This window comes from Notolabrus celidotus, chromosome 16 (genome assembly GCF_009762535.1).
Source record: "Notolabrus celidotus isolate fNotCel1 chromosome 16, fNotCel1.pri, whole genome shotgun sequence".
NCBI classification, from domain to species: Eukaryota; Metazoa; Chordata; class Actinopteri; order Labriformes; family Labridae; genus Notolabrus; species Notolabrus celidotus.
Window position 1 is genome coordinate 23,656,565 of NC_048287.1, and position 27,641 is coordinate 23,684,205.

Sequence of the window (27,641 nt, forward strand, 5' to 3'; positions counted from 1 at the left end):
GTTGAACACTCCAGGCATCATCTGTTTATTTACAGATGTATGGACAGATGTATTCACTATTGTTTTCAGGTTTATCCGGTTTCAATGCGATAGCAAGCTTAGCATCAGATACCTTTTCATTTTGATTGGACAGACGATTGATTTTTTTCCCCCTCTACATTAGAGGCAAATATAAGATGAACCGTTACCATTACTGTAATACCATTAAATGCGAGCCATCGAAAAGATTTAGAGGGGAAAATAACGGAAATACATAGAAAAACCTTCATAGAAGTCATTAAAAATCACAGTGCTGTCATTGCTATTTTAGGCAAAAGTAAATGCCTCGTAAAGAATGCCAGGTGATACACAGAAGAGAACCAATAGGATGCAAGATTGTCCATGGCCATGTAGACCTTGTTAACAAGTGCACATTCAGCAGCTTTATCAATATCTGCAATATCATTGGCATTACAGTAAAGCTTTTATAAACCCCCCTTGCAGATATTGAGTACTTTGTCATTTTCAGATGTGGATTATACTGACTCACCTGCAGGGTCCAGAGGCCTGAAGTGAAGCTGCTCCATGCTTACTGCAGGAAACCATCCTGAGCTACATCATCACACCTTCACAGCACCAGCATCTGTCACATCTGTCAGGTTATCTTTTCTGCAAACTCAGTGTACATCTGCTGCCTGTGAGTAGCTGTACACACAACCTTCCCTGCACAGTGTGAGGAGATTAAGAACACAGAATAAACAGAGAACTCAGTTTACATGAAGTTTAATCTGTTTATTATATATACTCATCATGGTATCAATATCATCATTAATATCCATCATTAGGCACCTTATAAGTAGATAGCTTGGGGATAGAGACTTGATCATGCCTGTTGGTTACAAAAACACCCGTCAAAACATGCTGTCAACACGGCAGAGAAACTTTTTCTATGTGTCAAATGTTTGGATTGTGACTGAAGTGTCGCCTCAATGTTTACTTCGGCAATCGTTTATGCACAACTGTCGTAAAGCGTGCCAGCCGGTGTGACTGTGTACTGCTTATCTGTTGAGAATGATGCTTCCTGTGCTTGTTGATGTGTATTTACACACAAAGTCTGAGTTTGTGTGCATTTTAGGTGTGTGCCAGCATGTGTGAAAGTTCTTGTGCAATATCATGTGAGGTTTAGTCTGGCGTTCTCTTGTGTAACAGTGCACCGTTGATCAGCGTCTGTGAGTACGTGCCAAACCTCTCTCAGGTGCCGAGAGACTACAAGCTGAGCCAGTTCAGGCAAGTCCTCGGACATTTTGGCACATTTGCCAGATCTAAAGCTGGTTGTACCTGGATATCAGAGCCAAAACACAGTGGAAACTTTCCCTCATGCCTCTAGAGGAAAATATATTCCTCCCTTCAAACACTCTGGAGAGTAGCAATAAAGAACCAGTATTTTACTGCCTACATCCAGGGTTATTATAGTGCTACAACCTGGCATACGTATCACTAAAACACACTGCTACATTTGTTGTGAAGTGGAGAGGCTGTAAGTAAGTTTAGGTCTTATTTTAAAGTTGAGACAGTTGGCATGAAAGTTCTGAAAATTAATTTCAAAGAGAGGAAAAGACTTCACTCTGATACAAAAGCTTTCAATAATCCGTTGAGGGTGGAAAACAGACACAGTGCTTTCTTTCTTTACAGGGCCAATATCCAAAACATGATGAAACTCAATGCAAGTGGTTCTTATACAGGAAGATCACAAGCAGTCAGCCTGGTGTGTTTCCCCAGCAGATTAGATCAGGGGATGAATGGACATTGGTTTTGCCAGCTTCCTCTTAACAAATGTCAATGTGTCTGATCACAGCCAGCAGCTCTCACTTTACATTTCTAAGTACTTTAACATTTTTGGGAGAATAAGCTTATTTTTCATTGCCAAGAGTTACATAAGACAATCTTTATCTCTGTTTTGTTTGTCTTATAATAGGGATGCACCGATACGATCCTGGTATCGGATATCGGCCAGATCGGACTCAAAAAGCTAGATTGGATACCAGTGAGGATGCATAGTGTTGATCCATACGGCGATCTATTCGTCTCAGTTCTATGCTTTTCTGTGTTTACAACAGCCATTTGCGTCTCCTACGTCATCAGCGCCAGATGGTCTGTGTATTCTTGCCCGGTGGAGCATGATGGAGGATAACTACAGATGCTCTACAGTTTAGGTGCATGCTTCTTTTCCTAACAATTCTGCAGGAAACTTGCAACATGTGCAGCGGTTATGTTTCGACGGATGGCAGTCGCGCTGAAAAATATAATGGAAGCCCAAAGGTAGAAGTTTATGTCAGCTGTAGCCTACTGCAAAGAAGCAAGAAACCTTCTATTAATGGATTCAAAGTGTGAAAACACTGACAGGTTATTGGATTTAATTGTTCTGGATCCTTGAAATAAAGGGATTCCACCCTCTGCTTTAGCACTTGGAACCCAGGTATAGTTCACCATCACGTAAAAAATGTTTCTGACACTGCTCTGCTTGAACCACAAGCCTACCTGAACATGTTTATTTGCATTATTTTGTGTCATGATTCTAATTTTAATGTGTTTCCCGCACACAAATGATACTGGGGCGGGGTGCCAAAGTTATATTTCTGACCGCCAGGATTGGATCGGCTAGTATCAGATACCAAAGTCCAGGTATCGGTATCGATATCGGTATCAGGACCTAAAAAGTAGGATCGTTGCATCCCTATCTTCTAAATCTAAAGCCACATTAAGCAGCTTTTTAACTTAGCCTAGCATATTAGAAAAGTCATTGTCCAGCCATCTTGCTCCAATTAGCTTAATATATTTGATAAAGTAATTTGTCACCCAACTTCAGGATGGAATAAACCGCTTCTAATTAACAGGTAGGAAGATTTTCTCAACTTAGGAGATAGCTTGGCGTTAAGCTTGGCTAAGCAAACTGACTGCTGTACAAAACTTTTTGTTAACTCATGTTAGCATCTTACTTCTGAAAATAAAGTGACTCAGCATTTTTCAAGCTACATTTTTTTTCTTTTGTTAAGATTTAGTCAGACATATTTGACCAACAGAAACAAACAAACACAATAAAAAAAAGTAGAATAAAAGGTTTAAATCATTAGAGAGTTCTTAAGGTGCAGGTTTTTGTCACTTTTGAAACTTAGCTAAACTGAGCTAGCATCTTGCTTTATGGATATGAAAGTGGAACCAATTTCCTAACCGTTAAAGACAAAACCACTTCCAAATATGTCAGATGTCCTTTGTAATGTCAATATGAGGTTAAATTAGTTAGAAATAATCAGTTATTTTGGTATGTCTATGTGGTGTTATTCATTATGCTACAAGATTAAGCCTTTTTAAGCCTTTTGTCAGGGCTGACATAAGCAGATAGCCTTAAGACAACAATTTGGACAGCATGTTTCATATGACATACAAAGGACCAACTTGCTGAGTGGTAATTCTGTAAAACAAAGGGTGTTAGAGGAGCCAGGTGTAGCTACATATTATAATTTTACAGTTTAAGGTTTACTTTCACTTTAACATGTTGGTGCTGGTAATCAGGAACAAGTTCTTTCTTAGTTAGCAACACGATATCAATGTATTCATCACATTGTCAATCCCATTATATGATTCACTAAATAGAGCAATACAAAAAAATACATTTCAATTCTGGTAAGTTGACTCAAGCTGCAGGTGAGCCCTCTGGGTTTGGTGGCGATTTAGAGGTGGGGACTAGTGGTGTATTTATGATCTGTACATAATGAATGACAGACAAAGATGTGCTGAGATATACCTCAGCCATTTTCAGTCATGAGGGCGTTTTTCAATGATGGATCAAGCCATTTAAATCTTTATTTTTAAGCAGAGAGAGGTTGATCCATACCAGTAAAAAATGTATTCTTTTTATCCATATTAATTCATTATATTGACAAAAAGAGCGATGTTCTACTTTTAGGTTCTCCAGCTATGAGATGTTTGCATGACTGATTCCAGATCTCTAACTCACCAGTCCCCAACCACTGAAAACCATTCCTCCCAGTTTACATATTGACAGTTTCCAATTTGAAACGGAAGAATGGAGAAATTCCCAACTTAACGGAAGCTTCATCCCCCCCCTCTTCTTCCTCCTGTGGCCTTGACAGACATGGACACAGCATCTCCACCCGACCGTGAAATAGCCACTTGTGTTTTAGCCCGAACAACTCCATTCCTATGTGACTGTCAGCACACACACACACACACACACACACACACACACACACACACACACACACACACACACACACACACACACACACACACACACACACACACACACACACACACACACACACACACACTCCTGGAGGCCTTTAGTAATCCTGGTGGACTGACTGTATGTCCTGATCAATACTATTCAATCTGCACGTTGGTCCTTGCTGCATTACAGGCTACAGCCGCTATCCAAACAATGCATGGCTGGACACACAGGGACCCCGTGTACAAATGGAATCCCATTAAAAATCAATGGCTGTCAGGGGGTCAACATTGACCCCGTTTTCCCCCAAAATGCTCCAGCTATTTTACGCCCCTTTGATTGACAGCACCCGTCCAAAGAGGAAAGATGTTGTTACCATGACAACAGCTCATGCTACATCTGAGCTTTTGATGAATATCACTCTGATACATTAAAACCAGCTTCTGATAATGATAAGAGGGTCATTATCCTGGCGACTATCATGTATTTACACTTATAGACAAAGTGGCATAGATGAGGAACAGATGTTTTGTTTCCTGACTGACACATGTGCTTTTAAGTGCAGTTAAAATACAGAAAATATCAACAGTGAATGGCCATTATTCACATTAACAGAGATAAATAGATTACAGTGTTTCTCCCTAATACACCGACAGACAACATTTTCATCACAAGCTGTTTTGCTCATCTCCTTCCTACACTACTTTCAATATTTCTCATCTAAAAATAGTCTCAAAGCAGTGAGATGGAGAGCAGACGAAGCAATAAAGAGACGGCGAGGACAGGGAAATGAAAAAAGGCTCTTCTTTTGTTATATGTGATGTCTTTTCTTCATCTTCTTTCCCCTCATTAGCTGTAAAGAGTTTCAAGTCGAAAGCATCTCAGAGCCCTTGTTGCTTTTCCTGCTCCTTCTCTTTTTTTCTCCTTGCCACTCCCTTTGTCTTTTGTTTCAGTTTACCTACTGGCATGGCGGTTTAGAGACACCAAGGGAATTTCCTTATGCAGTTCATCCCGTCTTTTTGTTTTTTTCCTTCTCCTCAGGTTCTGCTTCATCTCTCTCAGATTGCTTTTCACAGCGGCGGCGTTCATTTCGCCGGGAGCCAACTTAACCATACCTAATGTGACGCCAGGTTGAATGTTTATTTCCACACTAACTGTTAGTTGTTTTCACAGTGAAGTTCATTCAGGTTTACTGTCTACCTCCTAAGAGAGAGATATCCACAATATGAAGAAGTGAGAGGAGGTATGGATACTTCACCAGGCGAATACTGTTTACAGGATGAGAGAGAGAGCACAAAAACACACGACTGGTTTTGTAAAATATGCAACTACTTTGCATTGTGGGAACAGGGAAGTAGATGTTTATATTGTTCTTATGGATATTATTTCTGTAGCCACTGCTTGAAGTCTCTAGAAGGGAAGCTCAGCAGTGCACCATGGGGAAAAAAAACACAGGTTATAATGCTACAATGAGGACCTTACATGCCACGAATGGACCAAGAGACTGTGTTTGGATGTGGAGGTGGGTTATATGTGATACTATTTACTGTAGGCCGATGCAATTACAGTTTTGGATTTTTGTTTAACTGACAAGATGTTTTTTTTTTATAGTTAAGTTCTGCTTGATAGCAAAAATGCATGTCTTTGATAAGAACCACTAAAATCATTAGATTGGGCAATTAGCCAAAAAGTAAAGTATGATCTTAAGTACTTAATTATTTGACTAATAAATACATTACATTAGCTCTGTAGGGCTGTGCAAAATTTGAACATACATTTTTAATTTCTTTGTGTGATTTATATTTTTTTCAAAAGGGACCGATAGATGTTGCTAAGCGGCCTGATTTGGTCCACAAGCCACAGATTGAAAAGGTCAACTTCACTGTAATTAAAGATGATTTGTTGTGGTATAAATTAAGAATAAATCATCCTGTCTCGTAAGGAGGTAAAGCCATAGAGTTTATCTCTGTGTTCTTTCAGGAAAGTGTCGACTTCTTGGTTGAGGATCATTAAGAGGGGCTTGGCTCTTAGTTATTGGCTCTACAGGGAGGAGGAGTGTAGAGATGTCTGGGAGGAGTGTAGGAGTCATAGCGTGAGAGTTCTGGTAGAGGTTTGGCTGCAAAGGTCAGAAATGAGCAGAGATGGGACGTCTGTAATGGAAACTATTGGTCCTATTCCAGGAAGCAGTGAGGAATTGTTTGGACTGCGAGGAAACAGCAAGTCAGAACTTGTGGGAGCTTCTCAGGAGTGGCTGGGAAGTAGGCAGGAGTTTTTTTTTTTTTCCAGCTCAATCTTCGGAGAGGATGAGGACAGAGAGCAAAGGTGTGACACGTAGAGAGATGGTTGTTTCACAGAGAAGTCTAGGAGTCACATGTTAGGTGGAAGTCAGCTAGGTTGGTGGGTGTCCCCATCGGGCTATGGTGAAGATGGAGTGCACTCCAGAGAAGCTGAAAAAAACAGAAGACAGAATGGTCGGAAAAAGTTAATGAGAGAACATGTAAGAGGACAGAAAGACAACATATCCTCACTCAAACTTGATAATAATGGAAGATGTATGTCTGACCCCAAGCTTCAAAGTAAGATGGTAACTCTGATGTTTTCTGTACGAATATCAAATGTCTAGTTTGATTTTAAATATAAAGCTTTTAAGTAAGCAATAATAGGTTTCACATTTTATGAGTTTCGGAAATCCAAAAATTATGAAAGGAGTGACTGGAGACAGTTTGGTTAGTTCTAGGAAAGATCATGACTTAAAGTTGAATTTTTTTAACTATGTATCCCAGTAAGCCAACCTATTATGTTTTAAATGTGGCAAATAATGCACGTATGTTTTAAATCTGCCGAATGATGTACCTATGTTTCAAATGTTGCAAATGATGAATGTATATTTTAAATATGACAAATGATGTATACATTTTTCAAATGTGGCGAATGATATATGTATTATTTCAACATGGCAAATGGTGTACAGTTGCGCTCATAAGTTTACATAACCTGGCAGAATTTATGGTTTCTTGGGTAGTTTCTGTTGTCTTTATGATATAAAAAAGTTACAGTTGTTTGATAAAAAATTTGCTTCACCCAACTACTAACCACGAGTGAAAAAATTCTTTTTCTCTTATCATTCATATTCTCTGTAAACTTATGAGCACAACTGTATGTTTCAAATATGGTGAATTATGTACACGTTTCAAATCTGGCGAATGATGTAAGTATGTTTCAAATCTGGTGAATGATGTAAGTATGTTTCAAATCTGGCGAATGATGTAAGTATGTTTCAAATCTGGCAAATTATGTACATATATTTTAAATATGGTGAATGATGTACATATATTTCAGTCGGAGTGAATTATATACGTATGTTTCAAAGGTGACGGATGATGTTTTCATGTATTAAATATGATAAATGATATATGCATGTTTCAAATATGGCGAATGATGTACATATATTTCAATTGTAGTGAATGATGTACGTATGTTTCAAAGGTGGCAAATGACGTTTTTGATGGTTTAGAAGAAAATGTATTATCAGTTCATCCAACAATTGATTTTAAACATTGGTGCAACATTTCTTAAAGCAAACAAATACGGTATAGAAAACAAAACATTTGCTTAAATTGCTAACACATTGTTTTTCTAGGTAGGTCTTCCTATCTATCCATGTACTATGTCTATCGATGTACAATGATGCTGCTGAATTTTGTTGTGGCTGTAAAGGTATTTCTTTTCTTTAGGCTAAGTTGTAAGTAATGCACCAATTACGACATAACTATCAAACAAAATTGTCTTAAAAATTCTAATTTATTTCAAAAAGTAAACACCACAGAATCTGGAGATGGAGTTGCCCAGATAACTTAAAGTATGACCCATTTGATGAAATCTGAACTGGGAATTGTCCAACCACAGCATTGTAACATGTTATATCTGGAGCACATTTGTTCTCTGGAATGGGACAACTTCGATACCATCAGAGTATCTCTAGTATGGAGATAAGATGCTTTTACGATATGACTGATGCCATATTTTGAATGCCTTACAAGAGACAACACTTACTAAACAGTATTGAACTTTCCACAACCGTGAGTGTCCACTTTAACTCAAATCGAGACTTTGTGCTGCAGTATTGTACTGACTTGAGGGATGTTTGCTGTTTTATTTGGAGGCTGATTGAGTGTTTTGGTTCGCAGAAGGGGTGTGACGTCAATTCAATGGCTCTACAAGCCAAATCGCTTCTACACGTCACCAGCACAATATGCCAACTCAGTATTTTGGTTTCACTTTTTACAGGCGGAGGTGTGTCTTACGTATCGATTTATAGTCAACGTTATCAAGCCTCAGTAAATAGACAGCTTACAGAAATTAAACCAGTGTGACCCTGACTGCTATATTTTCAGCCTAGAGTCACAGACTTTGCAGTGTTTCACTGCGGAGTGAAAACAAGGCAGGTGAGAAAACAAGAACTTCCAGTGAGAAAGATTAAGGTCATGTGAAAATCTGAGATGGCATAAAAGAGAAAATTAGACAACAGTATCAGAGCAAAAAAAGAAACAATGACAGTAAGAGCAGGGGAGGTGGGGGGAGCACAACGACACTGAGCCAAGTGACGTAGATGAGAGAGGAAATTAAGAAGTTGAGATCAAACAGGAAAAAAAAAGAGAAGGGCCGAGATAACAAGCATGGAAACAGTGAGGCATAAAAATGGATCAGGGGGAAAGAATTAGAAAAATAGAGGAGAGAAGGGGGAGATAAGAGAGACGGGATAAAAGAATGAAAGAAGGAGAGAGAGAGAGAGAGAGAGAGAGAGAGAGGGAGGAGGACGAATAAAAAGAGTAGAGACATAATTATAGAATGGCACGAGAAAATCAATGCAGGGAGCATCATTGTGCTTGCAGGCAACGTTCAAAGGGAGGTGGAGAGCAGCAGTGTGTCCATCAAACGCATACACACCAGCACATGTCAGTGTCGCACACACACACACACACACACACACACACACACACACACACACACACACACACACACACACACACACACACACACACACACACACACACACACACAGAAGCATTTGAAATGCAGAGTGAGGACAGGGAGGATGAGTCAGGCAGATGAAGCGGAGAGAGACAAGTGACATTTAGAGCTCAGCCGGAGCATGTGATGACAAGGCACAAAGATACATGGCAGCCCTGATTCTGACAACAGCTTGTGTGTGTGTTTGTGTGTGTGTGTGTGTGTGTGTGTGTGTGTGTGTGTGTGTGTGTGTGGGTGCAGAGCTCTGTGCAAGGAAACAGATTTGTGGTTTTATATGTTACTTTATTTAACTGCAGGCGCAGAAACTCGGCGCACAGAGGCAAAACAAGTGGTGAGGATTCGTATTAATGTTTGGAAACTTTGCCAAAGAGGAGTAGAGAGGAAAACTTTTCAAGTGGTGGAGAAAGTTTGTGTTCTTTGCCTCTATTCATAGAAACATTTGTAAGTAAAGTTCATAACAATTTATCTGTATTCAATATGGGCATTCACTGGCTACAGTTCAACAAAGATTTAGTCTCTGTGAATGGTGATTTATGACATGTCACCCAGCTGAGCCAAATGCTTAATTCCCATTGGTCAAAACCCCAATGATTCAATGGCAACTGGTTCTCAATGGCAAAAGCAGGGTCAGGGACAACCTAACAGACACGTCCAATCAAATTGATCAGAGATAAGGAGTCTGGCACATTTCACCCCTGCCTGTTGACACTGTCGCACAAATGTTAGCATTCTACATCTGTAAAATGGCACAAGAGCTGGTGAGAGCATCTCCAAGCTACCATCACTATACAATCATTAAATCATGAGTGTTGAAAGTTGACATTTGCCTCACTTATGTTTAAATGTTTATCAATGCCAAAACTCAGAAAAAAAAAAGGGAACTAATCGAAGACAGAAATGTCAACATAAATATTGCTGCAGAAGTTGATATCACTGTGTGGAACATTACCTTCAATGGAAATGTTCAGTTTAAATCTAATTATAACACAAACAAGTTGAAGTTTCAACTTAGCTGTTAGCTGAAATATTTAGTTTGATGTTAATTCATACATCAAGGAGGCTGATAAGAATCTGTAGACTGAAATCAGGAAGTTTTTTTGGCTGTAAAAATAAATCAATTTTGAATAAAAGATGATCCTTTTTTTAAATTATATGTTCAGGCATTTTTGCCTTTATTTGATAGGACAGCTGAAGAGAGACAGGAAACGTGGGGAGCAGATAGTGGGACATGTAGAAAATGGCCGAGGCCGGGAGTCGAACCTCTGACCTCTGTGATGGGGACTATAGCCTCCATATTAGGGATGTGCGCTTATACCGCTAGGTCAACGGCGCTCTAAAGGATCATCTTTAAACCAAATGTTTGTCTTTAATAAGGAGTTAGTGTGTTCTGCTCAACCTTTCTAATTTGCATAACCACCTGTTCACTATACATTATCCCTTAATTAGTTGGTTTAAACTTGTGTGCCCAGTTTAACATGCACTACTAAATGTTTTTTGTGCATGTTCATTTAACACCTTTACAATACAACAAGGAGTGTGAGCTGTAAGGGTAAAAAAAGGGATTTTTCATTTTATTTAGGCTTCGTGCTTTGGTGATAATCATCCTAATGCTACAAGGGTGGTGATTAGTGCTTTATGATAATTAACTGAATCAATCCAATCGAAAGTCCACTTAAGATGGACCTGGACTTCAAATTTCATTATTTGTCAAGTATAAATTTATGCACTTGCAGATAGTCTTTGTGATTCAGGCTTGAGTATGTTTTTTTCTCATTAAAATGTTGTGTAATAACAGCATGAAGTAGCATTAAATGTAAACACTCAACTTCTGAAAGTTGTACTTCTGTATAATTATTACTCGACTTATTGGTCCAGCTATAATCAGACACACACTAACAGCTATTTCAATCACGTCATAATCATCATAATTGTTATTGGCAAACACTGCGATGCATCAAGCTATTTCTGCTCAAAAGCATGTGAACCCCCATGTCAGCCCACACACACGCTCTGACAAACACACATCCACTACTTGTTAACTGTATTAGTGCCAGAGCTTATCAGTGCAGCAGGACCACACACACCACAAAAGGCTGAAATTCATTACAGACGTAGGAGGAGCCTTGACAAGCTGTCATCATGCTCAGAAGATTCCTCAAATCCCCCTGTGCTGTTTGTGTCCGGACAATGGTGAGAATGCTCAAAGCTCTGATATAGCTTCTCTAACAGACACACTCTCTCTCTCACACACACACTCACACACACACACACACACACACACACACACACACACACACACACACACACACACACACACACACACACACACACACTGTCATACACGCACAACGCTTCAAGGTTTGAAATGCAAAGATGGTTTGCACGATTAGACGCAAATAGCTGCATTTACACCTTCATACTGACGTAGAAACTTTCTTTGGAGTCTCAATTTCATGGATGGTTTACATTGAATCTCCCCATTATAGACACACACACTCACACTTGTACGCATGTACACACATTATCCTGGTGCTCAATGGAGAGCATGCCTCAAGGGGCAGTTCACTGACATGTTCTGTATTATTTTTAAATGTATGTCATCATCAAAAGGGCTCTTCGTCGCCACAAACCCATTCTCTCACACGCACTTATCTCTGCATCTTAACACACAAGACATTAGCTGTTGTGTCTGTGGTTATGTGTAAAAGCAACCTTTTTCTGATGAGTGAAGTGCGGTGGTCAGAAAGGACAAATGCAAAAGGCCAAAAGATAATCATTAGGACCACGAGCTGCAAATTTAGATACAGACTCGAAAAATAATACAACATAAATATGATATAAATAAAAAGACTTGCTCAAAAAAGCAAAAAATAAATACATAAAATGCATTAAATAGAAAACAAGGCTGAGCAGACAAACTTAAATTGATTTATCGACAGGAAATACTTTAACAAGGTAGTTTTCCTTCAGGTTGTGGCCCTTCCAATCCCCACAAGACCAGCATTGATGGTCACTAACTGATCCCAAAATACTCCACTGACTGCCCCTGATCTCCACTATGTCTTTGTCATCCCCATTGCCTTGTCAAACCTCTTTCTAAGATACTCTAAGCTACAGCTGTTGGCTAACCAAGCTAACTAGACAACAACAACAGACAAAGCGTTAGGGAGAAATATTAGACAGAGGAAAAGTTTGTTAAGCTCTGGCAACAACATCCCTGCCTTTGTGGTGTGTCGGCGAGTTACTACCACGACAGACAAGAAATTGCATAAAGCTAGCGTGTCATTCATCACAAACAAATAAACTGTAAACACTCAGTTAGAAGTTAATTTGGTATATCTAGCTAGCTAAAACAAAAGTTAAACACATCGGTCCTATTCCTTCTGGGTCTCATCTAGCCTAGATCATCTTCCTTCCCTTACCAAAATCATGTACTCCAAACTCGACATTACTGTAGCTACACTAGCTGCCTTGATAACTGAGCTAACTAGCTAATTGTAGCTTTGCAGGCTAGGTTAGCTCCCCATCTTTGCAGACTTGTTCTTTATGAATTTGACTCAGTTTCACAAAAATCACTAACGGTTGTAGAGTCAGTGATTCCTGCTGTTCAGAAACACTCCTTTCCTCGTTGAGAGACATCATTATGTTTGTAAAACCATGCAGAACAATAAAACAGCATCCTTCACAACCTTTATACCGACATATTTCCCAATCTGTCTGAACGGTTGAGTTTAAGTGTGAAATAAAGGAGTGTGTTCATCCATCAGCTGCCGCCGTTTCACTCTTGAAGGACAGAAAAGGGCAAATTACTCTGGAAAATCTTTTCTTTAACATAATTACTATAATCTGCCAAACTTAAATTAAACAGACCAGCGTGTGAATGCCTCACTGACATGAGTGCGGAGAGAGTGTGTGTGTGTGTGTGTGTGTGTGTGTGTGTGTGTGTGTGTGTGTGTGTGTGTGTGTGTGTGTGTGTGTGTGTGTGAGTGAGCTCCTGAGTCTGACAGAGAATTACAATTTAGACGTGTTTCTCTGGTGTGTAATTGCGTGTGTGTTTGTGTGTGTGAGAGAGAGTGTGTGTGTGTGAGTGAAGGACAGAAAACACTCGGTTTGTCTCCAGTTATTAAACTAACCAATTACAAAGCTCACTCATCACGTTCCTGTCCCAAACAAAGGGATCTATCTATTCATCTATTATGAATGCACTATTATGAATTCCACAGTGTAACTCACTTCTTACCCGTACACACATGAACGCTTGCACGCACATAAACACACACTGACACAAGAAACAGGCGTGTTTCCTGCAGTGGTGCCTCCTGTACCAATAATGAATGTTATTTGCCAGTACAAACAGGCGAGCAGCTTTTCAAAGACAGGTAGTAAAATATCTGGATCATCAAGATCTCTCTCTCCTCCTGTCTTCATATCCGTCTCTCTCTCTCTCTCTGCATGGCTCCCCTCTGTGCATTTGTAATCAGTGCAGCCTTGCTTGTTTAATCTGCACACACCTCAGCATGCAGCAGCATCTGCCACCCTCTCTTCGCCTCGTAGTAAGAACGAGTATGAAGATGATTTGCACTGAATCTGTCCTTTTAGCTTTGAAGAACGTATCTGTTCTGTGGGCTGGTTTCAGGCTTTACCTGCCGGTGTCCCTGACAGACTGGGAACCTTCAAATTGCGATTTTAAAGGATAGAGCTGCTGATGTACTGAATTTTTCTGGGTCAAAAATGGTGATAAACCCCCAACATGCTACCTACAAGTACTTTTTTGGTCTACAAACTTTGGTAAGTTTCCTTCATCTAAGCTACAGACCTGACGCCAGCAGACATGTGTGCCCCTGAAAGTGAACTGAAATAGGCAACAATTAGCCCCCATTCATTGTGTATTGCAAGATGCTGTGTAGCTACTCAAAACCTGGTGAAAATGAAAGACCAGGTGAGCAGCTTTTCTCCCTCATTCTGTCACAATTATCCATTTGAAGAAAACTTCAGTATTGAGGAAAATGCCTTTATGGGACACTTAATGGATCCTCAATTCATGCCAGGAGGTGACCATCCAGGCTGAGCTGGACGAGTTTAGGCAAACTGAATCAAGTGCAGTGGGCTCACACTGTAGTAGACTATCTATTAAAATAGACATCAGAAGTGTTAAGCCAAATGGTTTAGAGCTCTCCCTGCTGGAGAGCAGTGTAGGACATAAACCACACCTCTTTCATGATAACTGTTGGAACATGGGTTAAAATTTAAAATTAAAATACACAATTTTTCTCAAACATGGTTTCTGTTATTATAGTAAATTCTTATCATGCAGATTTATGTCCAATTGGACTATACCCAATTGAGACCGTCATTTTATCAGTAAATTGACTGCATATTTTGATTAGCAAAAGAGTGTGATGTCATATATTCTGTTTCTCCAAGAGCCCAAGAAGTGATCTTAAAACAGTCTGCAGCATGCCATCATTTGCCATTTACCGTACATGTCAGCACAGGGTTAGATGGGTAAGGTTCTGCCCACACATTACCTACCTACTACACATGTTTAATTCTGCCTTTTTTTTAAATACTCATCTTGGATTTTCATAAAGCCACAATATTTTAGAATAGGAAACCTTCCCATATTTATAGACCTTGCTGAACATTAGGCCTACAAGCTTTATGATGGAAGCTGTTACATAGATATACTTTATTTCAGACCCATAGGTCCATATCAGCACCAGAGTAATATAAAAGACTAAAAAATAAGTAAAATGCATGTCCAGCAAGAAATAGAAAGATCATATGACAACAGTTTACACATTCATTTTGATTAAAGCATAAAAAGGCATTTGTTCCAATGTATCCAAAAGCAAGAAAAATACCTTGTGTCACTTAATGTGGGCTGAGTGAGCTCCCTTAAAATTTGTATTTGTTCATATTTCTGTTGGTAACCAAACCAAACCAAATGGTGTTATGCGCATCTAACATTTCAGTTTATAATTTTAATAAAAGACAGAGGAGAGGATACATAAAGAGAAAGTTTTGTTATAGAAATCAAAGATCTCTGCAATATTTGTTATAGTTATCAAGTTACTTTAACAAAGACACTAAACAGTCCAACTGGTGGTTGGTTCAATGAAAAGAAAAGTCTCCATCACTGAAGTGAGTCGAAGTCTTTCAGTCTTAAACCCAAAGACCACTCTGATAAAGAGGATTTAACCCAAACTGAGACTTCTGTACACTGGGTATGCTTCAATACAATGGACATTAATCACGCAGAAAAAAAGCACATGAATCCGAAGTTGAACACAATCCATCAATCGGACTATTATCTGTTTTAAAAGTAAAATATCTACTGTGTTAAAATGATTCGACTTTCAGAAAGTGATCTACATATTTCCATCCCTCTTCATCTGGGGAAAAGCTTTGGTAAAGTGAAAAGCTTGGACAGTATTGCAAGATGTGGAACTGAGTTTTGGTCTTTACTGTAGAATTACTGACTATAAAATACTTCTTGTATCAAAACCTACATGTATTGAAAAAACCACAACAGAAGCACAATTAAATTTTGTGTTGTGCTGTCACAATAAAGTCACGGCCTTGAAGAAATATGTGTCTGAAAAATAAAGTTTGGGACAACCTGACATTGATTATTATCAGTCCACAATATGGTTGAGTAACACTCAATCTTCTTTGAAGAGAGAGAAGATTCTATAGAAAGCAGAATCCTGTTATGGGTAGAGTCAATGTCACAGCAAAATCTGACAAACTGGACCGCCATGAATCACTAACAAGAGAAAGAAATGCACAAAATTGTGGATCAGAATGAAAGTTACTTGGTAAAGACTCAAACCTTTTGGCTTCTGACCGTTTTATACAAAGCATGTCTGAGCTTATCACAGCTTATGTGTCCGTTTGAGTTTTGGGCAGAGAAAGACAGATTTTTACTTCTTTGAATGTTTCATTTACAGAGTTTTTCAGAAGCCTGAAAAGTTTCCAGAAGTGAAAACTAAGAAGAAAAAAAGGATGCAAAAAGTTGACTATGTGATCTTTGTAAAACGTACAAGTGTCACAGTTGATTTATTTAAATGAAAACATTGATGAAAACTGGCAACCCAATCATATCCATTGTCAAATCAATGTATCATTATTGTTTATTTCTATAATAACATTAAACATGTCTAGACAGAAAGGTAATAATAATAATAATAATAATAATAATAATAATAATAATAATAATAATAATAATAATGCATTTCATTTATAGGTGCCTTTCTTGACACTCAAGGTCACTTTACAACATTAAAACAAACAGAGTTTAAATAACAAACAGTAAATAAAATACAATTTAAAAATTGTTATGTGAATGGGCAGTGGAGTTGTGGTCAGATGGAGTAAGCCAGTTTAAACAGATGGGTTTTGAGTTTGGATTTAAAATGTGGGAGTGAGTCAGTATTACGGAGGTCAGGTGGGAGAGAGTTCCAGAGCTGGGAAGCAGAGCAGCTGAAGGCTCTGCTCCCCAGGAGTTGCTTCTTGTGCAAACAGCTTTATTACACAACTCAAGGCAGGGAGAGCAGCAGCAGCAGCAGCAGCAGCAGCAGCAGCAGCAGCAGCAGCAGCAGCAGCAGCAGCAGCAGCCTTGCTTTACAACCCACCTCCACCTCAGCTCCTCCTTTATGCTGTGATTGATTTCACCAGTGTCATATGTATTGTCCCTGATGCACGCTCTGTTCTGTATCTTTGCTGCTGCTCTTCCTGCCTTGGTTTTTCATGTATAAGCATGAGAGTGAGTGGATGTGTGCTCTCCCCACCTCAGGGTTTGCCATTCCACTTAGGCATCTGGAAGAGCAGGGAGCTCCCAGAACAGAGCCGTGCTGCGAAATATAACTTACTGCATGCAATAATTTGTTCTTTTGATGAGAGTTGTCCTGACTGATACTGTAAAACTGTTGGTTTAGTTATGGATCTGTTAAAATACAAAACAAGTCAAAGGAGTTAGAATAATACTTGATGTAACATATTGAATTATAAAAAAAAATGCAATGGGTCATAAGGCCCCAATGATTGTGATTTTTCTCCACTAAAATAAAATGGGCAGCCTGGATCAAGTTGAAAAAAAACTTGTGATAGTTAGACGTGCTGTGTCCACAGGGGGCAGCAAATTTAAAGTAAGGTTCTCACAGAGTCTTCAAGAGGTCACTGATGAAAACAGCTAATGGTTACCATGCTGTCTGTGGAGATTTACTGCCTGACACCCAAAGTGTTATCCCACTCTGGCTCTGCACACACGGACGCATTCATGCTGGTATTATATTTACTCAGAGCAGAGTCCTGAGCCGTTGTGGTGCTGGGCTCAGGTTTAGAGAGCCTTGTCTCCCAGCATGTTCACAAAATAGGTCATGTTATTCTGCTTCACTCCCTGCCCTGGTTTTAACAACATAAACAAGTGACGGGAAGTTCTCCCCTCTCACTCTCTCTGTCTTTCTCTTTCAAGCGGAGCTCCTCATCAGAGAAACCCAGTGAGGTTAAATGAATAAGTCTACTTTATTCAGAGCAAGAAGAAGAACGAGTGATGGTAGTTCTCAAAGTGCTTGTATTTTGGTAACTTGTGTCAAGCTGCATTTGTTTGTTACCGTGCCTTTTTTTGGTACCAACTGCCGAAATATACACCAACAAACACATATACACTTTAACTCTGTGCTTTCTTTAGTCGCTCAGCGTGGGACTGTCAAACCGAGCTCAGTGCTATTTCTTTTCTGAGCCGCTCTATCATGCAGGATCTCTCTCCCGACACAGAGCTGTCACGGCCTTCAGGGTTTAAAGATCGCTATGCAGAGGAGCAGAAAGTGGAACAGTAAAAACAAGCATCTCATTTATTCCAGCGCATGTATGCCGGTGTTTGCTTGGATCTATATTTGTATACACGTCAATGTGGGTGAGAGCATGGCTGTAGATGTTGGAACTTCAGTGGGTATGCCTATAGAAGTCTATGGGGGAAACTTTGCAACCTAGTTTTACTATTAAGCATTACGGGTACTATTAGCAACATTTTTTGGTGACTGTTGGTTTTAGTGCATGCTAGAGATTGCAGTGTTTGATAATGATGAACTAAAATGTTCGTTTCCAGCTAAAAGCAGAGTTTGCCTGGACTGGATACAACTGCACTGAAAGGTACTTTACTTGGGCTCTACAAAAATTTAAGAACTCATCAACATTTTGGCAAATATTCTTCTGAGAGTCAAATGATTGCAGAGAAAGTCAAAGCACCTAAGCAGTGATGTATACCCAATGACAGATCTGGAAGAGATTTTGCCACGCTGCTTGTATTCAGATATCTATTCCTGTCTCTTTGATCTGCATCGTAACAGAGCAACGCTGGAGGTAATTGAGCAGGACTTAGTTTTACAAAACTGTTGAAGTAGAAGTTGTACATTTCCAAACTTTTCCCAAACCGTGTATGCACATCATTCACTATATCACAAGTATTCACCATGACCTCATTGTGCATTTAAAAGTTTAATAGAAAAACTCAAAATATGTCATGTTACAGCTTCTTTAATGTGAAAGATTAGTTTTCCTTCTGTTTAATGTCACCCAAATACAATCTTGAAAGGAGATTTATTCAGACTTATTCAGGTCAATGTGGATTATATGAATTGTAACGAGATATTTTGACCATTCTGAAACCATCACACTTAGTAACATTTTAACTTTTTGCAGTATACTTCCTTATCTTTGAACAATCTAAAGAATACAGTCTATAGGGCATAGGGCAAAGTACATTGGGGTGTAACCAACCACATTTAGCTAGTTAAGTGATGCACAATTTAGGCGCTATTTATGGGGCAAAGAGGTTTGATTAGATCCCTTGATTATTTGATTATTCAGAGTTGTGTTTTAGGTGTAACATGAATCAAACCAATCAGTGTGTCTCATTCCTTTAAGAGTCAGGTGCGCCTGCAGGCAGGTGTGTTAGTATTTACAAGGTGGACTTCAGCCTCTATACTTAAATACTCTGGGCTTTGGCTGGCATATTGAGCTTCTCTCCTCACATCGTGCCCCTTAAATCTCAGAAAACACAGGTCACTGTAATATCTTCATTATAACAACAGTGACTTTCCAAATTGACAAATACATTTACGCACAAGACACTATTGACTGTATTATGTTCAACATGTGCAATGGATACTGTTTAGTCTTTACAAATATCTGTTGGCTTGTTGTTCAAGGTCATGAAACATTACATGTTAAATAAACTCTTAGTTTTGATGTGTCTGTGTGTTTCCATGTATTCGGTCTCGGCCTGGAGATTGTTGGCGATGTAGGGCGGAGGTGAAGTAGGTACAGTATGTAAGGAAATACCGACAACGGTGTCCTTTTCTGGCATTCTGAGATCAGCCCCCTATTGTATCATGGTGTATGAAAATTAAGGAAAGAATACTCCTCAGCCTCCGACTCTAAGCCGTCTGTCCTATTAACTCAATTTGATGTGGACTTTGCGCCTGATCACACCTCCAACACCGACACAGCAGTTTGCATTCAAGTGGGTGCAAGTTTATTTGCTGTTTAGACAACATGGGTGCTAATTTATTGTCAAAAAAAGACAACTGAGTCTGTTGGAAAATAACATTGATTCTTGAACTACACACCAAAAGCTTCTAAAATGTAGAATAATACAACATTTTAGAGGGTTGAAGACTGTAGGATCTTCAGTGTTTCCCCCAACAAGTTTTAAAATGACAGATAAAAACAGGTTGAGGTTGAGGAGTAAGAGATGAAGCGATATAAGACAGAAAAAAGGTAAAGAGAAGTGAACATGGTGAGTGGGTGAACTATGAACATGGTGAGTGGGTGAACTATGAACAGGCTCTCAGGTTCCTGCTGCTGACTCTAAGGAAAGGGACACAGTTTGAGAGCTTGGCTATGTGGTCATTAACCTTGTGAAACCTTGGTGATTAACGACATTGCATTATGTGCTATTGCACAGAAGCAAAGGAGGGTCTTCTCCCCTATAAATTTAACGTAATCTGGGCCTGATTGTAAAAAAAACCACGCCTTTACATTAAATATCGGTTAAGAAAGAATTGTTTTCACGTAGCAGAATGACCCAGTGAAGCCTGAATATCCTCTGACTGCGTCCTACTTACATGTTTCCCCTCCCTGCCTTGTTCAGAAGTCTGTTATTGTTTATTACAATAGGAACTCAGCAGAGTCCCTATAGAGGGCTCAGTGATAAGCAAAATACTCTGACACAGAGAGGAGGCTTTTACCATATGAAAGGAGAGGGGAGAAAAGAAAGAGAAGAAGGAAGAAGAGGGGAATGGATAAAGCGAGAAAAGATAGAGGTGCTGGGATAGGGTGGAGATGTGTGAGTGTGTGTGTGAGGGGCAGGAGGGAGAGATAAAGGCAGAGCTGTATTCCCTGATGTGGCTGCTGTGTTGGCTCTTCGCAGCTCTGGCTCTAAGGATTACTGCATTTACACTTCAGCTTAAAATAGCCCCGTGATAATTTATTTAGCGGAAGCACGCCATCCGCCATTGTGTTCTCAGAGAATACTTTTCTCCCTTGTCTGAGTCTCTATAAGATTCTTCCCCTCTCCCCATATATTTAAGATGTGATATTCTCTTCCTCCTCATATCTCTCTCTTAATCTCCAGCTCCCTCAGAGACTCACTTTTTCTCTGGAAGTTCCAAAAGGAAAAAAAAAAGTCAGCCTGCACGAAACTGGCTAGCCTGTCCCGTTATAATCTCATTTATGTTGCTTGATTTGTTAAAATAACATCGGAAAACCTCATTCTAATCTTGGGTAACACATTTGTTCCATTTTCATCAATCAAGAAGGATTATGGGAGTTGAAGTTTGCTCTGACAGCAAATAACAAAAGAGAGCAAAATGTTGACATGGAGGAATCTACTTATTAGAACTACCCAGTCATCCTAATGTGGTCCCATGTGCATAAAAAGTGAATGCACAAAACAGAAATATGCACTGGTGATATTTATAAGCCTGTTTATACGCATGATATCTTCATAAATGTATATTTAATCATGAAGATGAAAATGGGTATGAGCTCATGTCAAATATACACAATGACAACATTTCAGAAATGCAAGCTTCATCAGACATTTCATATTCATATTCTGTATGAATAGTGATGAAATGCACAATGAGGATGGTCTAAGCTTTTCCAGTAAGTCTGTGTTTCGTGAACTCTAAGTGTATTTGTCTACACATCTTAAAAGTTTGCTATGATCTCTTTTCTTGTAAATGCTCCTATGAGTGATTATTGTTAAGATTGCATTGATACTATTAACAATTCTGTAAAAATGGTAATGGAAAAACAATTGGCCACATATAGAATAAACAACGTGTCTTCATTTCCGCCCATTATAAGACATAAGGCCAAAAGACCGCCTCCCTGGGCGTTGACATATTGCGCAGGTGCAGCCAACGCATGCACATGTTGTTGGTAGAGTCGTGGGACTTACGTCACACCCTCACTGCTGACAAAAACACACATTAAACTCTCTGATAAAACATCTAAGATCCCTCAGGTGGGTCCAGTCCACAGCAGAACAGAAAATTGAAAAAAGAAAAACAGACACACCAAAAACAGGCAAACACTCAACTTCCACCAGATCTGTGTCCAGTCCATCCCGGTCCGGCTTCGTGCTGTCTCATCCGTCAACACCTACCTGCTGTGTTTTCAGAACTTAGCACGGAGCAGGATCGCCAGACAGCTGGAGTCATGTGACCAAGGTTTTCCTGTGATAAATACTGAATCAATGATTATCCGACTCATCGCCCGTCTCCCCTCATTATGACAGTTTGTTGTTGTAGTCAAGTGAAATATGATCTGGTGATAACACAGAGTGTTTTATTCTGAAATTTAACCGGATGTTTTTATTTTGTTTTGGTGCCTGACTTCCTGTCCCGCTTGATATGCTCTGTTCAGATTTATGCGTCATGCTCCGGCATCTGGCAAAAATAGAGGTCTTGTGCATCTGATTCAAAGGGCTCCAACCTGCCGGATCAGAGACGAAGAGGATCCAGTGGAGGTTAACACATTGACTAGAACAGAAACTAGGGATGCACCGAAAATGGCCCAAAAGTGCATTTTCGGTTTTCAGCCGAAACAGAATGTTGTGATAACACAAGAAAAAAACGCATCTGGATTGCTTTGTACAAAAGCAAGTCCTGCAGCACAGATCACGAGTTCCCCGCAACATTCATTTCACACCAGTGGGTCTTAGTAGAGAACATGCCCTCTCTTCTTGCCCGCTTTGAGCAGCTAACTAAAGAGATCAGCTCCTCTGATGCATCTGTAGCAGATGTTATTCCTTTAATCACAGCACTAAAGCGTCTTCTAAGCAAAGAGGTTGAGACGGACCAGGGAGTTAAAACAATGAAAAGTACACTCTTAGAGTCTGTCAGCACACGTTTCACTGAGATCTATTCGGATCCTCTGCACTTCATCATGACTGTACTTGATCTGCATTATAAAGTTCATTACTTGGATGTGGGAATAAAGCAGCGTGCACGAGAAATGATCCAGGCCGTGATTGATGCCGAGAACCCGCTTGGAGACGGAGATGCACACAGCGCAGGAGAAGGAGAACAGAGTGGCCTAGGGGCAGGGGCGTGTCCAGAGCTTTTTGAACGGGGTGGCCCAACTGTGGCTCTTACAGGCAGGGGTAGTCAGTGCATTTACAAATAAATAACATTTACCCTTTCTGTCTTCACAACCAACTTTCATTAAAGTACTAAACAGTTGTAAACATGACAAAGTGGCATACATCTTCTAAGCTTAATTCTTTAAAGAATTAAAAAATATGTTTTTTCAAAGTCACATTTGAGGATAAAGAGCCTAGAAAATGCCTGTGCAACACAAACAAAAAATGCATGGCTTAATCTCAAATCCAAGGAGTGAAATGTTGCAACTGTCCACGGTCTCCCTACTAATGATTGGCATAATAATTTATTTCGGTGTTTCAGTTTTCGGTTTTGGCCAAGAATTTTCATTTCGGTGCATCCCTAATAGAAACCTATCAGATCTAGTGCCGTGACGCATCTGAGACAGACTGGACACAGATCTGGTGTCATTTCACACAGTAGTAATCCAAATGCCAAAAGACTTGCTTTGAAGTTCAACAAGTGTCCCAAAACTACAAAACCTGCTGTGATGGAAACATAGAGGGATGATGGATATGGAGGGCAGCACCACTGATAGCTGCCCTGATTATGTCCAAACTACTTGGACCCAATGTGGGTAACGTTATGCAAAATTGTCACTGAGTCTTTTGCTGACAGCGCTGTGAGGGCTCTCACATATGAAATCCATGAGAAATATGAGGACACCACACACTTATTTTCTCTGTCTCCAATGTGATTAAAAAAACAATTGAGCAAACAAATGCACTTAATTGAATTCATTCCTGAATGCCTCCACCATTCACATACTGATTGCTACTTGGACTGCAAGGAAAATCACATTCAGACATTGAGCTAAAAAAACAATGTTTTATAATTGGATTCTTATTTTCACAAACATTTAATCTCCAGAGTATTACATCAGACTGTTCTCGATAAAATGAACTGAAGTGTATATGGTGTGTTCATGTTATTCATGACATTAATACCTGATTATGCGAGGGTAATGACTAATTCATGGAGTCATATATTAAGACCCTGGTCTCGAAGTGTTCCATTAATTCAAAACCCACTTACCGCTACCACATTCTTGTATTTAGATATACATTTACATAGAAATTATCCATACAGTGTAACCCAAGTCATGAACCCGGAACGAAATTAGCACCACTGCAACACTGATGTTTCTAGAACAAGCTCCTAAGCCAATGATACCCCACTAAAGTAAGTAAAGCTGGTCTAACGTCACCACAGTGCTGTTCAATTTGCCCTTGGGATATGCTTGTTGAGTGTACTTTGAGCGTACTTGAAGGAAACGATCCCCCCTCAAGACGCTCAGCTGATACAGCGGCCTATCAAGATGGGAACAGGGTACATTCAAAGTCAACAGCACTTAAACATAAGATATGAGGGGGGCCTTCAAAGAGCAGAGACAAAAAGGGCTTGGTTGCTATTTTGGAGCCGAGTGCTTCAGCAGTGTAGGTTAAAGGGGATCATCAATTTTCATGGCATGGCGAATTTCATATTCCGCAGAAATGTGATGACTCGACAGCATAGTGGAGGAAAGGAGTGGGAAAGTGGGGCTCACGACGAGGAAGGGATCGTATTGTATTCAGCTCAGTACTTTTTTCTTCTTCCCTGTCTGTCTCCCGGTCTCACTTTCTGTGTCTCTCACAACAGAACCCTGAGATCTGTCGGTGAATAATGATGACCTCACATGGCGCCAAGTCTCACACACTGACAAACTCTTACTTCCCTCTTGTGAGCGCAGTAATGGGATCTTATTTCTCTCTATCAGGTTTCTGCTCTTCTGCCAACTGTGAGCGGCTCTGTGGTGTGAGGGCAGCTCTGCAGGAGGCCTTCTGTCCAAACTCTGAAGTCATCCATCACAAAGTCTAAGGCAGAGACACTGAGAGGCCTTTAAAAGACACTATGTGACTTGGAGGCCAAAAAAGTCAAGCTTTCCAGTCTAGCACAGCAGATTTAGCAGATGTAACTACTAGAAATTGTTAGTAGTAATCTAGTCAGCAACAGATTGAATATGGTGGCGCAAATGAAGGACTTATCATTGGCTGATTTCTGCTGTGGCTGGGAGCTAGCCCACAGGTCACTACAGTATATCTTAGAATTGCTGTCTTGGACACTATTAGACTGTGAGTACAATGTTTTGACTTCTTTGATGTTTGTGTCAAAGGCGGTTGCATTATCTAAGTTTGTTTATTGACATTTGAAATTAGTCAGGTAATAGCTTGCAGAGTTGTAAGCCAGTGGTTAGCAGCATTACTCAGCATTTTGTGGTGGAAAATTATTGTATAAACAGTTCCAGTTGCAAATCTCCAAGGTCGGATAGTTAATTGCCTCTTTGTTACAATGAGTTGGAAAATGAGAGGGATACACATTTCAAGCAAACACCTTAAGCTTCAATTTAATGTAGGAATGACTATTGAAAGAGTAAAACAGTAAAAAGTGTGACAACCAACCCCGTTCTCCCCTACTCTCAGAAGAACAATTTTTGGAAAAAACTACTCAAGTACATGTAACAGAGTAAATGTAACGCGTTACTACCCACCTCTGGCCATAACCTCTGTGTGCATGTCACGTTTTAACGACTGAGTTAAACGGGGTTCCTGTGCTTAGCCTTCTTAAGAGGGAAACAAACAAGGGCTATGATACAAAATGTCCATAATAACTAATTTTACATCATGAAACTTATGAAGTCATTCTGCAACTAGGCCAAATCAATCAAAGAACTTGGGTTGTTTAGAGGTGATGGCTGTAAGTACAGTCAGGAAAATTACACACTGAAATTCAAATGTATTCATAGTTCAGCCTCCCTTATTTAACATGATTGCAAAATTTTCAAGTCACAGTACTGTGTAACTTGAAAAAATAAAAAGACTGGAGCTGATTTATTATCAACAAAGTGCTGAGAACACCCAAGACATTTTCTTTATGTTTTCCTCAATCTCCATTTAATCTCTCTCTGGAATCAGCACTGTCCCTGAAGGCACCATTGTCCTCTTCCACACAGTGACAACTTAGAGAAGCTGCATTTTAGCCTTTGGATGCATTTGCCCAAAGTATTGAAAACATATATTCTCTTTTCAATCTACCCTGTGAAAGAGAAGCATTAAAGAAGTGATGAAGCACCTGCACTTCTCTTTGGGGAGACATTTTGTTTACTCAGTAGATAAAAGTGTGTGGAGGTGCCGAGCCTTCCTTCTCAGCGACATAACCAATCACCATAAAGAAGAAAATTTCATTTTCCTCTCTGCTGAAAACTTTTGGAAACACTTTAATTCCCCTTGAGTGGCTCTGGGATTTCAAGTTTAAACTAATTTGCTCGTCTGGTAATTAAATAAGAAGTCAATTTTACAAACAATTGGTTCCACCGACGGATGCAAGCTAGTTGAGCTTGTACAAGTATTTGTGAGTGTAACTTTGGGTGTGTAAGGGCTCCTGGGTATGTGTATAACATGCATGTATTCAGGAACATTAGAGAGTGTGTGAATACTGTGGAATTACATTTTTTGAGATGCATTTGTTTGAATAATTCAAGACATTTTGGTTCACATTTAAAGGCAATGACTTTTACAGAATAACTTCCAACATAACAAGGCACAATACAGAAAGATATCTTTGTGTCCACGAGTTTAACTACGATTTTAATCTCTTGAAGATATTCCAAAGACTTTAAAATACAACTCAATCTGAGAGATTCAGTTTCTCACACTGTCTGCTGCCAAACAAGAAAATAAGCTTCCCACACAGATCTCACAACGAAGCCGAGGACCTGAGCTGCTCTCTAACTTAAATATATGTAGTATCAGCGAGGAGGAAATTACGTTTTCAGGGAGGAAATTAGGTTTCTTTTTTCATAACACAAAGATACAGTTGGTAATTCAAAACAGATAAACCTTATTGGATGTAAAAGCAAACATTTATGAAACAGTAATATAAAACACAAACCTCGGATAAACACACTGTATGATATGCTCCATGCTTCTGTGGGTTATTACATGCAAAGTGCATTTTCTGACCCGTCTTTGTCTGAATTGGCTTTTTCATATATTTCCCACAATGCATTTGAGCAACTTCCCGAGAGAACAGGAGTGAACTTGTTGATTTCTATTGTGTGTGGGAAGAAAGTGGAATACAGATAATGATAGCAACAGCACAGTAACTGCAGTGGTGTGAGTATCTCCAGGCAAAAACGGGGACATTATTTCCATCAGTCAATAGACGTGATGTTCTGTGGCAGTGCAGAGCCAAGAGACATGTTGTCTCAGTGTCAGAGGGGGTGTGAGTGTTGGTGCTCTTTGTTGTGTTCTTTGTGAGTGACGGCTGAAAATGGGCAGAGAATGCTGAACCAACACAAATGCAACGGCCATCAATGGTGCATTGATTAATACACCCGATTTTAAAATCTGAATCAATGTTTTAAATGAAAAGGCATAGTTTTGCGTTTTAGTGTCTTTAAGCCTGTTGTTTTGGACCATTTTCACCTCTATCATCATAGTGGTTTGTTATTCATCGGCGTCAACATCAACCAGATCATTAAAGTTAACCACACACATTTAAGAAAGGAGCATTTAGCAGGTAGAGTGCTTGTAGATTTTATTGAGAGGTTATTCTTTTTTTTTTTTTGTGTTATGTTTTTGGGCACTTAAATTGTTACTGTACCATAAAATCTGCACTTTATTTTATCAAATTGCCTGTATTTTAGATTTTAATGTTTGTTGTTGTTGTTATCT

General features: G+C 39.5%; 1 protein-coding gene across 1 annotated transcript in view; it reads right to left on the minus strand.

The window, feature by feature from the left end:
• Positions 1–756: 756 nt before the first annotated feature.
• Positions 757–27,641, minus strand: part of samd12 (sterile alpha motif domain containing 12) — a 148,328-nt gene continuing 121,443 nt past the window's right edge. Inside the window, exon 5 of the mRNA XM_034705773.1 lies at positions 757–6,672. Within this exon, the coding sequence (XP_034561664.1) occupies positions 6,641–6,672 (32 nt within the window). The 3' untranslated portion in view covers positions 757–6,640. The remainder of the gene's footprint in view (positions 6,673–27,641) is intronic.